This window comes from Cinclus cinclus, chromosome Z, assembly GCF_963662255.1.
Source record: "Cinclus cinclus chromosome Z, bCinCin1.1, whole genome shotgun sequence".
Classification (NCBI taxonomy): Eukaryota; Metazoa; Chordata; class Aves; order Passeriformes; family Cinclidae; genus Cinclus; species Cinclus cinclus.
The window spans coordinates 67,908,891-67,921,622 of record NC_085084.1 but is presented as its reverse complement, the minus strand read 5'-3'; the positions used below and the strand labels follow the sequence as shown (position 1 = coordinate 67,921,622).

At 41.1% G+C, this 12,732-nt stretch overlaps 1 protein-coding gene across 1 annotated transcript in view; it reads right to left on the bottom strand.

Annotated features, from left to right (window-relative positions):
* ANKRD55 (ankyrin repeat domain 55) overlaps positions 1-11,927 on the bottom strand; it is a 51,973-nt gene extending 40,046 nt beyond the window's left edge. Inside the window, exons 1-4 of the mRNA XM_062513627.1 lie at positions 11,888-11,927; positions 4,698-4,820; positions 2,727-2,857; positions 574-683 (exon numbers count right to left, since the gene is read on the bottom strand). Of these exons, the coding sequence (XP_062369611.1) occupies positions 574-683; positions 2,727-2,857; positions 4,698-4,820; positions 11,888-11,927 (404 nt within the window). The remainder of the gene's footprint in view (positions 1-573; positions 684-2,726; positions 2,858-4,697; positions 4,821-11,887) is intronic.
* Between the last annotated feature and the right edge of the window lie 805 nt (positions 11,928-12,732).

Here is a 12,732-nt window from a genome sequence, read left to right as displayed (position 1 = left end):
GTACAAATCAAAAAAAAAAATTTTTAACCTTCCTATTGTCACAGGCTGGAATCAGAAAAAGACAATCTTTCTTAAGAGTTCTTGTGAAGACACTCTGTAGCTGTTACTCTACCTTCAGTAAAAGTAGTTAAAAATGAGGCAGACCACCAACTCTTAACTTCCCCTTTATGGATGGGGATTTTCAGAGAGGCTGTCTTGTGGAAAACTTTTCTCACATTTGCCATGCTTCTCAGAGGAGAAGTCCAGAGAAGTCTTGTAATATTTTATGTGGATAGGACAGCAAGGTAGTTGGGCAGGAGAAACACAGGGTTTCAGTATCTTTTATAATTATTTTCACTCCTCCATCTATTGCAATATTAAAACAGGCTCCTCACTTTACCCAGCCATCGATCTCTGGTACAAAAGTATTGCATGATGTTTATCCTCCTCTCTACCCCCTTCATGGTAACCACTAAACAAAGACACAGGTCACAAGTGTAGCTGTCACAACTATTATTCCTGCTGTGGGCTCTCCTTGGGTTGCTGGCTATCTGAGTAATTCACCAGCAAAAGCTGTGGGAGCCGGGCACATACCTCACATCAGGCTCTGCTGTGGCAGCATGCAGTGGCAACCTCCCATTTTTGTCAGGTATGTTCTGCTTAGCACCATTCCTGAGCAGGCTGACACAGCCTTCCAGCCAGCCCTAAAAGAAAAGTGGAGCATATCAAAGAGGAAAGTGAAAAGTATAAGGCCAGATATTTTCTTGTTTGTGCTGGCATTCACTTGTGACCATAGCCATTTTTGTCAGCAGAGGAACTGGACTTTTTTTCCTCAGTAGAGGTTTCTCAGCACTGAGAGTAGTTCCCCGTTGGAGTCTGGGTCTCAACCTACCTCAGTTGTTAGTTTCTCTGATGAGGTGTTTCATTTACACTGCATTTTTGTTTGGTTTTGTTTTGTTTGTTTTCCCTGCAGCTGTGGTAAACAGTAACAGTGATTAAAAACCTGCTAATTCCTTTATCACTAGCAAATGCTACACATATCCTTGCATGTGAATTCAATCATGCTAGATTAAACCAAGAACATGAGCACTCAATATGATTTGGTTTGGGAGATTTTAGCAAAGATGGCAAATCAATGGTAAAAAGCCTTAGAGTGTGGTCTTATAAATGTTGTTGCAGAAGTTTGTATTAGTGGCAGTGTTAGACTGAAAATAGCAAAAAAAACCAAAAACCTTGTACTGATCACCTTAATATAAAAGGAAGTAAACAGCCTGGTTGTGACTGCATAAATCTTTTAGCATATACCTAAGTCTGAAGAAAATCAAGCATTAGTTTAAGTGTTTTGGTAAAACCTCAGCAGGCAATTGATAAAGACCATTCCCTCAAATACGAGCTATTTTGGATTGGCATTATGAGCATTTCTGGGGAAAATGTGTGGAATGGTGGAATCAGAACACTCCTGTTGGAGCTCTGGGTGGAAGTACAAGACCACCAAATGCCACACACAGTCTTGTATGTGCAACTCTTCTGAATTAGTTTGTTTGGACAGACATCACAGCTGAATTCTCTCTGGACCTCTGGTTATATCCCTCACAGAAACAGAAATGGAAACTTAGAAGCCTGGGTGGTTTAAATCTTTTCCAGTAATTTCTTTTTTTTTTCCAAATAATACTTTTTCCCCTCAGGGAAAAGAGGAAGGGAAAAAGAAGCATGACACTTATTATGAGATTTTTTTAAAAATATCTTGCAGAGGAAATGTTTGTTCTCAAGTGGGGCATGCTCTTTGCACTAGATGAGACTGCCTGTTTTGTTATTTTCTACACTTATTTCCTGGCTGAATATTGCATAGCTAAGCAGGAATATTGTTTTTCTCCTGAATTTTCAGGAATAAACTAGGTGCAAGGAATGTCATTTAATTAGGCTGCCACAGTGTCTGTTTAAATAAGCTGGCAGTCATCCATCTTAACTCATACTGTGCAGTCATGGCTGCACAGTCCTTCCTGTCTGTCCAATTGACAGTGGAAGCCCAGTCTGCTCAGCTAACTTGGTCCCCACTTTCTCTCTGAAACCTGAATTACCTCCTGCAAGGAGTAGAAGACTAAAGAGAAGAAGACTATCCTTGTTGCTTCAGGCAGATTCTGAAGTACAATTCCTTTCCCAAATGTCTCAGTGATTTCTGCCCCTTCCGTCACTTGCATGTAGATTGATAAGGGGACTGGATTGTTCATGATCTGAGCAAGTGCACAAGTACCTGCAGCACCTTGAACTTCAGTTCTCAACCTGGCCATCCTAAGTTCAGCACCACACTGAAAAGAGGCAATGCCCTGGTTCATGCAGTGTGCAGGAGCACATGCCTGCTGATCACCAGAATTTGAGATAGGAAAGCCCTCACTTGAGCATAAATATCTAATGCTGGCTATGCAAGGGGAAGAAGTCAATCTGCACATTAAGAACAAGAGGGGACTTTCAGTATACAAGAAAAAAAGTTATTGTGAGATCCTCATATAATGCACTGATTTTATGAGAGAAAAAGGGTATTCTGACAGTAGTCTCTGACCGGAATCCTGAACCTCTTATAATAATCATTGTTCCAGCTTCACATCATAGTAAAGTTTCAAAACTAATTCCACTGTTGTCTAGAACCAAATATTTTGTACTTGTTTTTCCTCTTGTGGTATAAGCAGAAATGTTACTTGGTCTGCACATTTCCTCCCTTCACTCTATCCTTGTCCCCCAAGTCTTGTTACCAGATAAGTTGCGAGAGATAAACAGGTACGTCCACAGGCATCTTGAGTATTAATATTGGCTCCCATCTTCAACAGAAGCTTCACTGTGTCAACCTGGCGTCCTGACACAGCATGCATCAAGGGTGTGCAACCTTGGGAAGAAAGACAAATTTATTTTACAATTTCATTGTGTCATGTCTATAAGACATATTTTCTTATTTTCTAATGTTAACACTGGCAAGTTAACAAATCATTTCTCTGATAACTGTCCAGTAGCTGTTCTCAGCTTTTTTAAGTCAGGAGACAACTTCTATGACAGTCACTGACCACGATTTTAAAAAGAGCATGACTATATTAGCAAAAGCTTTGCCTCATTAACTCTGCTTCTGGAGGGAAAAGTGCTTTTCTGTTGATAAGTTCCCAAAATGAACTTTTGGCTTTGTACAGTAGCATTTTGGAGGCTGATATTCTTCAGAATGACTAGTAGCCAGATAGTGCTTGTCTACTTTTCTCAAACCCCAGCTTCATTTTGTCTGTGTATTCAAAAGACTTACGAAATCAAGCTGTGTCCCTTGCAAAGGTATAAAAGTGTGGGTTGGCCCTTTATGCAGAGAACAATTTAATTTGAAATCTGGATTTGCTCTAGGATGTTTTATTTCCTGTTTTTATAAAAACTTTTTAAATATTATGCAAAATTTATTTGTTTTGTAGAAATGCTGAACATTTAAACCTAATACTCAAATTTCTTTGTGCAATATTGTATCATTTAATTGCTTCCTCTTCCTGCCATTCTGTTAACTGTTGAAAAAGAGCAAGAGATTTTTCTTCAGACTCTGACAAAGCTATTTAAAATTACTAGGCTGGGAATAAACATGAGTATTAGGAACTATAAGACTATTAGAAACTTTACATATAGTTGAAAAATAATTATTCTTACTAGACTCAATGAGATTACTGAGGAAATGTGTTACTCAACCAGAGGTCATGCAGAGCCTGACAAATGTGCAGGCTGTGAGCTGTATGTTTTGTGATGGAAAACTGGTCTTTAGTTACATTTGCATGGACAACCTAGGAGACAAGTTAGTTCCAGAGCTGAAGTGCTCTTGGCCAGTCCATCTCCACCTACCCCACCCACCACTCATACCTACTCTTTCTCCCATTAATGAGCAGACAGAGACCATTTCATCTTGAGTAAATTTTCCCTACTAACCAGTAGATGTTTTAAAGGTATCTTTAAATAGGTATAAAATAAAAGGTTAGAATGCCTGGTTTAAAGTATAAGAAAAATCGGTAGCTTGGTAAAAGCTGTTAAAGATTAGAAAAGGCAGTGTTCATATGGTTCATAAGGAGCTGCAATCAAAAAAATACTTCTGACAAAAAAAACCAACTTGTCCTTGAGAGCAGCTTCCAGAGGTCTGTGGTTCTTACTTAGGAAATAGATGCTTATAAAAGCCAGCCAATGTACAGTAATTTGTAATAACATTAAATAGTAACTTGAACACAAAATGAGCACAGCCTTACAGATAAAACAGATCATTTAGATAATCGCACATTGTATAACCAATCCTTCAGCAAAAAATTATGTGACAAAACCATTCAAACTGTGACTGTACACATACTATAACCTCTGCTTTAGAGATGTGCAGAATGTATGTCATTTGGCATTGGTATAAATATTCTTTTTCCTCCCCTGAAATGTCAACAGTTTCTCAGTCATCTCCCTAAATAAGATAAACTAAATAAATGGTAAACTACTGTCTAATTGTAGCAAAACAGCTTATTTGTAATAATACAAAAATATCTTACAATTACAAGGGGAAGGAATTTCCATACTGTGCATTTCCAGTGGATGTTCCAAAGAATAACTCAGATTTCCCATATTCTCCTACTAAATATAATTTGCTGAACACAGAAATTAGAATAAAAAATGGAAAGTTTAATTTGCAAGCTGAAGCAACAGATCTCCTGAGAACAAGCTAGGCCCTCATTTACCCTCTCTGTCACAAGATTCCAGGATGGAAGGATCCTCTCGGATCACTGCAGTCAGGGTGTTCACATCTCCATTAGCTGCTGCTTGGTAAACCACAGCTAAGTCGATCTCTTCTGTTGCATCAGCTGCAGAGAAGGAACACATCCATGAGTAAACAGAGCAAGTACAAATGATAAACAGCAAAAATAATGACGCTTGTCTCACTGTCATTTAAAGACTGTTAACTTGGGGTGGAACAAAGTGTATCTAAAGAGCACTGTGGTTTTTGTTAGTCATCTGAAACTTGCTTTCATCATAACTTCTTCCAAAAACTTTCAAACACAGACACTGAAAGGGCTTTAGAAAAATTCTGGAAAGTTTCTGTAAGAAACTTTCTATAAGAAATCATACTAACATAACATGACTTGAGAAAAAATGTAATAACTGAACTAGCTCATAATATTTCTGGCTGCACTTCTATGAGGTAGGATGGAATCAGGACTCAGGTGTTTTCAATTTCAGTGTTATCCTTGCACCAGTCAGAAGACTGAGGCTTTTCACTTTTCCTGCAATGTCCAAAGGAGTTATCTTCTCGGGAGAGTAAACTTCTGGCAGCAATGTTTTGTCTTGATAAATTCCTGTGAAACGGAAAAGTGGGCTATTTCTTGGAACCATGGAGAAGTTTATTTGTTTTGGCAGCTACAGTGTGAGTTTTTATTTAAAGCAGATGCTTTGCAGGACCTGTTCTGGAACATTCCTCAGACATTTCCTTCTAAAGAAATAATAGCGATGATTCTCTTTTGCTTCTTTGCTTTTCACTTCCTTTCAGACTGGTCATCCCATGCCCCACATGCAAACACCTCCATTGGCTTCAAGTGGACTGTTAACCTCATTAAGTCCAGTAGTCAAAAGAGTAGATTTTTTGGTGAAGAGTCAAATCTGATGCAATGGTAAAATGCTCTAGATACATATTGTTGGTCAGAAACAGTCTCATGTTTCTGATCCCTGTTAACTCAAAAAGAAGTACAGATGCAGTGAGCTGTATTTTTCACAATGGCTGAGGGCCTGTTGGGGTTTAACCCCAGATGCCCCCAATGTTCAGTTACTGCCCTGACCCCTGTGGGGTGAGAAGGAGAATCACGAAATAGTAAAACTGGTGGGTTAAGACAGAAACAGCTTAATAATTGAAATAACATGTCATGAGCATCATCATTACCATCACCACCACCAGAACAACAAGAACATAATTAATAATTGTAATAAAAGGAGAGAAAGAGATGAATAAAACCCAAGAAAAGCAAGTGATGCACAATGCAGTTGCTTGCCAACTGCTGACTGATGCCCAGCCTGTCATGCTGCAGCTCCCCCCAGTTCATCCCCTGGCCGTGTCGGGCTGTGTACAGAATATCCCTTTGATCCCCTTATGGCCAGGTTGGATCAGCTCTCCTGGCCATGCTCCCCCAGCTTCTTGGGCACCTGATTGCTGCAGAGCACGGGACACTGAAATGTCCTGGATTTAGGGTGAGCACTAACTAGGAACAACTAAAACTGTGTTTTCAACATTAGCCTCATACTAAATGCAAAATACAGCACTGTATTGACTGCTAAGAGGAAAATTAACTCTATTCCAGGCTAAGCCAGGACAGGATCAGAGCTATAGAATATATCACATTTTCAGCTACTGCACTACGGTTTTAGCTGGATAAAATGCCTAAATCACACTAGAGAGTTGATCAAAGGAAAGACAGATTAAGTGACTGGTGACTTATCTGTCTTCTCAAACTTCTGGAGATGGCATGACTATGTAAGCTGTGCAGATAAAAAGGGAGATACTTAAAAGAGCATTAAAAAGTTATTATAAAGCTGTTATCATAATAAAATATTACATTATTTGTAACACATCAGTAGAAATGATCTTTTAAACATTGTCATTATATTTTTTGAGTGACAAAAGATCTTTAAATATTATTGTAAATTATTAGTCAGATATTGTCTGTGTATTAATCAGATATTGTCTCAGGTGAACCTGCATGTGTTCTATGCTGGCCTTCACAGCCTAGCCTAATTCTCTATGTGACCTTCTCTCACTGGGTGCAATCAGCAGTCTGGACTTCAAAATTTGGCTGCCATGGAAACACAATCTGCTCTTACCCTGGAATAGTTTAGTCTGTCAAAGCTGGAACTCTGAAGGTTTGGGAAAATTTAAAAGCTGATATTAATCTGTCTTTGCCACAGAATTCCTCTCCATTTCTCCTCAACTAAAGAGAATCTAATTCTTTCTTCTAACTGGTATTATAAATTACACACTTCATAAAATTTGTGAATAAAAATGTTAATTTGATTTTTATTCTGCTGAGGGGGTCTGTTGCTGAGGCAACTGTTCATTTGGCTCAGAAAGTTTGTCGTGTGGGCCTGGGAGATCCAGAGAGATGAGGAGTCACTGCTGCCAGGGAGTCATCATCAGTGACTAGTACATGAAGAAAAAGAAGTGACTTGACTATTGGTCCAGTTAGTAGTATTTCCTTATTATATCAGACCCGGAGATGCCTCTCACAATTGGTACACTGGGCCAAAACATGTTAATGACAAGCTCAGGTCTGATTGGCTGATAGCTTGTGTTGCTCCTCTTGTCCAGTCTCCAGAGGTACACAGAGGGTACCAGCCCTGAGCACTGACATGGCTCCTCTCATGGCTGCTGTTGTGTACAGCTCTGCAGATACTCTGTGGGTCTGGTACAGAGAAGATGCTGCTGGCACTGGGAAAGTAACTCCTAGATGTACTGAGGCAGACAGTGAATCAAAGGGGTCCTCACCTCCTTTGATACTTTTTACATGTAAATTTTGTACTTTTTTTTTTTTTTTTTTTTTTTTTTTTTTTTTTTTTTTTTTGCCATGTGGGTACTGTTAAGTATTCTTGTTGTGAGTTGGGAGCAGAGAAATCTAGCCACAAAAGGGCAATCTCCATCTCCTGGGCAGAGCAGTTGCTTACCTGGAGAGCACTATGGAAGGAAGATGAGGACAAGGGTGCACTCCTTCATGTTGTCTCTGAATATCTATGCCCTTTTTCTTCTAGGTAAAACCAAGACACTTCCCCTTTGATTCTGCTGGGCTCAGTCTGCTTTCCCCAGAGAAATTATCCTTTTGCATGAGGAAGGAAAGTAAAACAATGGATGGATGGATGGATGGATGGATGGATGGATGGATGGATGGATGGATGGATGGATGGATGGATGAAGTTTTGCTCCTGTCTCTTCTTGCAGATCACAGGCTCCATTCCTTTTAAAGGATGGTGGCATGAAAATATGAAGATTCACACTTCCCCACCCATAAGTCCTAGCTGTCAGAGCAAGGAGAGGCAGGTGGAGCAGGCTCTCTGGGAGCCTGGGCCAGGACGAATGGATGAGTGCTCATGCTGGGATCTGAATAAAGATGACTGACATGAATTCCATTTCTGTAGGGTGACACAACTTCAAGTGGGGTATCTTGACCTGTGTGATTGTAGATGGGGAGTGAGAAGGAAGACAGATAAATGATCTTTTGATGCTTTACATGACAGCATAAAATGCTGGGAGAGCTTGGATGTCATTTGTGCTGGATGCACTTGGCTCCAGGTGAACATGACCACTTCATCTTCTTCGAGATTACCCTGTTAAGGAATGGAGAAGTATGGGCACAAAGCTAGTAAGACATTTATTTTTGAAGACACCTTCCTGGGCAGAAGAGGAATGGTTCAGAGAGTGGGTATTTTGCAGAAGGCAACAGTGAAGTACTGAGTGCTTGTGTCCTCTGCTCTGAGAGCTTACCCTGCTGGGGGCTTGGCTGTGGCTGGGGCACAAGCACCGTGTGGCAGAAAGGGATTGTGAACAATCAAATGCCTGACTCTTAGTCTTCTAATGTGTTAGAGTTACTCTGTTATTATCTTGCAGTTCTATAAATGCCAGTAAGTACTGGTCCCATTTCAAATACATTCTACATTTTAGAGAATTGCTGTAATACTGGTCAAAGGAAGCTGTCAGTCAGATTCAGAAAGGCAGAAGTTCTACTTAAGTGCTTGGGTACAGAGACACGCAGGGAAGAAACTGCAGGCTGATAGCTGTGATGTAGAAAGGTCTGGAAGAAAAGACGAAATGACATACAGGGTAGTGCTAAAATCCTCAGAAACACAGTTAAACACCAGCTTATCTGAAATAAGCTGCAGTGTTTTAAGAATGCATAATTTCTTCAAGGCAAAGTAGTTTTCAAATTAGTTTTGGTCAGAAAAGAGGGTATATAAAAAGAGATACAGCTTGGTCACAGGATTCAGAGCAGTGAAATTGTGCTTCTTATTACATTAATTCTCCTCTGACTGTACTATGACAAATGCATGTTTTACATTATTTGGGATGTTGGCTGATGTGTTGTTTTACAAAGTGCACATTAGGTGTACATAAGTTCATTCTTTCTAGCCCATTGGATTTTTAAGTTCTAAATAAATTTGCTGAAGCTTGGTGTACAATCTCTTGACAATGATTGATTTTGGACTTGCTAAACCACAAAATATTAAAAACTAAAGACAAAATAATGGGATGATTCAGGTTCATTGTGAAGAAAAAAATATTTATGTGTATAATTTACTACCCTCTCTCTCTCTCGTAATCCCTCTTGTCTCCACCACTAGCCAAAGGCCATATGTGATTTCATACACCTTGTTGTCAGGACACAATACTGGGCAGTTTATTTGTTTTCAGCAGATCAGTGTCAAGAGTCGGTGGGAGGTGGATGAGTGCAGTTTTTGAAAACTGTAATTTACTCTCTACTACTACATTTTTATAGAACACTTGACAAAGTAATAATCCCTGTGTGTGCCTGGCAGTGCATGCACCAGTACAGGCCTTTGTCTGGCTTCTCTATATAGTAAAAATCTGAAATTAGGAACAACAGCACACATTTGTTTAAATGGCACTGAGCAATGTTAGGAGGGAAGGGGTTTCTGGTGCTTTCTGTAAGTCCCACATTCCTGTTACAATTGTAAGTATTATATTATTGAACAGTACCATCAAATGTGTTGCAAAGAGAGTATGATTTTCAAGCTTGGAATGCTGGGGATTTATTTTTATTTATAGTTGGGTGTGTCTTCTGATGTGTGGGATGGAGAAAAAAGGGTTTGTGGGGAGAGCTGAATTAATTTTTTGGAACAACAGAGAAATTTTGTGTGTTTGAAAGATAGTTTGTATTCTTCCATTGTTATAAATTGCTGCAATGAAAGACCTTCCCCTTCTCCTTGCTAAAAAAATATGCCTCAGATCAATAATGTGCCAACACTTTAAGAAGGTATTTAGACAAAATCCACTATACACTGTAAGTTTTGAATAGAGTGTTCTTTACATGGTAACCAGTGAGCTCAGTATCCCATTACTATGTGCTTTGTGCTCCTGCTCCCCACCCACCTCCCACACAGCTAGGAGGGAAGGCACGCAGTAAATCACAAATCACCTAAGGAGCATTCCTGCAGCGCTGGTGAAGCAGAGATGATGAGTGTACAGTGAAGGGACCTTCTGGCAGGGGAGTTGATGCATGTGGAGGCTGACATAGGCTGCAGGTGATGCACAGAAATTAGGATGGGTCAGTGTGGAGAGTGGCCTGGCAGCAGGAGGGGGATGCAGATTAGGAGCAAGGGGACATATAGGCAGATGCTGCCTCCCAGCTTTATCCCTTCTGTCTGGATAAACTGTTCTGGGTCTGTGGTCTCCTGCATTACTTTCTGCCGCCCAAACCATATGGAGACCTGGCTTTGCCTTTTCCAGCCCTGGTAATATTCCAGCCTCAGTCCTGGCACCATTTCCATTGGCTCCCTGGCAGCCATCCCCATGTCACTAAGCATGCAGGGTTTTACCTCTGCCTCCCCTCTCCAAGCCTTTCTGGGTCAGTATGTGGCACAGGGGATGCTCATAGTGCTGCAGAAGCAGAGGTTGGAATGGCTGTTTGGAGCTGCAGAAGCTCAGACAGCCCCACACCTCTGTCTCGTTGGGAAAAATGCTCCTTCATTCACACATGATTTAGGAATACCTGTCTCTTTTCCTCCAGTAGAGATCCCCCTTCTACCACTGCACTTCCCTTTTTTCCATTATGCTTGTTGGTAGTAGTTTTTTTCCTCCTGTCATTCAGTTTTACTTCCCACTTGTCCCTCACTACAGGGGTGTCCCAGCTGGCTTGATGTAGACCAGTACTCCCAAGACTTGCTCAGGCTTTGAGTGCTACTGTGGTTGAAAGGCAGCCACAAACCCACCACTTTATATGGGCTGTACTCACTTTGGGATCATCAAAGAAGTGTAGGCAAGTATAAAAGCACAGCCTGTAGCACTCAGCTGCCTGAAGGGCAGTACCTTGTCTTCCTCCTGCTTTCCTTTTTGTTCCACAGTCAGTCCCTTTGTTGTGGGGCCTGCATGGCCATGTCAGCTCAGATATTTTGCAGGTATGCACTGGAAACTGTGGCCACTGCACACATATTGTTTGGTAAGCCAAAAGAGAAATTCTTTGCAACAGGCATAATCAAGCAATGACAGCGTCCTGCTTTGGGAACATAAAAGGAATGCCACTACACTTGCAGTGGATTAAGCCGTAAGCCATAAAAGCTTGTATTGGCAAATAAAAACATGAAATTTAACATTTATCTTCAAAATAGACAAAAAAGATACATTTGTATTTCCATAGCAACCTTACAATGTAGAAAATCTTCATGTTGGGGATTTTAGTGATATCTTAAATTTGCAGTTATGGCAATACTCACCTATACAGATAAATGTCCTAAAGCAAAGTATTTCACTTGTCAGCTTCTAGCCCTTTTAGTGAAGACTTACAAAAACCATCTGTTCTTAAATTTTTTACTCCATTTTAAGCTGCTCTGTTTGCTAGTACTGCCATGGGTTTTAATATCTATGACGACAAGAAGACCAATAAACAATAAATAAATAAATAAATACACATCTTTCGGTGCTAACCACAAGAGTAGGCAGACTCTGTTGCTATTCTGCTGAAAAATCAATTTTAAGGAATTACTGTAGCAATAGACTGAAATAACCATCCAGTCTAAAACTGATGGAAGAAATTCCTTTACATGAAACCAAAATAAACCTTATACTTCCCAAAAATTAATGTTATCGATTCTGTCAAGTAATCTCAGTACATTTGCATGGGACACACTGGAGGATTTTGAAATTTAGTAGCACGTGACTTACCTTTGTGCTGGTCAAACACGGATGAGGAACTGAAATCCATTGTGATCTATCTCATTATTTATAACCAGACCAGACAAATGCCACCTCCAGGGTTTTCAGGGGAGAATCTCATATATTACAATACACAGTGAAACGATAGCTGTCACCAGGCTTCCTCTCAGAGAATTAAACTCGCTTTACGGCTGCAGGTTGTTGCCAAGGCAAGACCCTGATGGAAACATGTTCTGTTACGGACTCTCTTAAAAGGATGCCCCTGGAAGCTTATCTGAGATCCCGAAAAATGGCACGTCTTCAGCGAGTGGAAGAGGCTGCGAGCATCTCGGAAATGCCGCAGCTGTCGCGGCCCGGGCTGGCACACGGAGCATGTGCGGAGCCCGACGGTCCAGCCACCGCCCGCGCCCCGCCGCTGGCCACAGCCCTGGAGACGGCGTCTGCAGGCACCACCTGAGAGAGCACCCGCGCAGAGAGCACAGCCCGCAGGGCCTTCCTCCATCAGTTTGGTGCTACCCAGTTACAGGTAGTTAAGGGACAAGGAAGGGACAACAGCTGACAGCAAACTACCCCGGCTGAAGCAGTGTTAGCTACAGCAGATACACGGCGCACAGGTGCGCTGGTTTCGGCTGGGTTTTAAGTTTCTGTTTTCTTCAAAGCAGTGGTGTGGAGCTGTGATTTGGATTTATGCTGGGAACAGTGTTGGTAAGACTGGGATGTTTTAGTTAGTGCTGAGCAGTGCTCACACGGTGTCAAGGCCCTTTCCTCTCCTCACCCCACCAGCGAGGAGGCTGGGAGGGGTCACAGGGAGCTGGGAGGGGACACAGCCAGGGCAGCTGCCCGCAAATGACTGC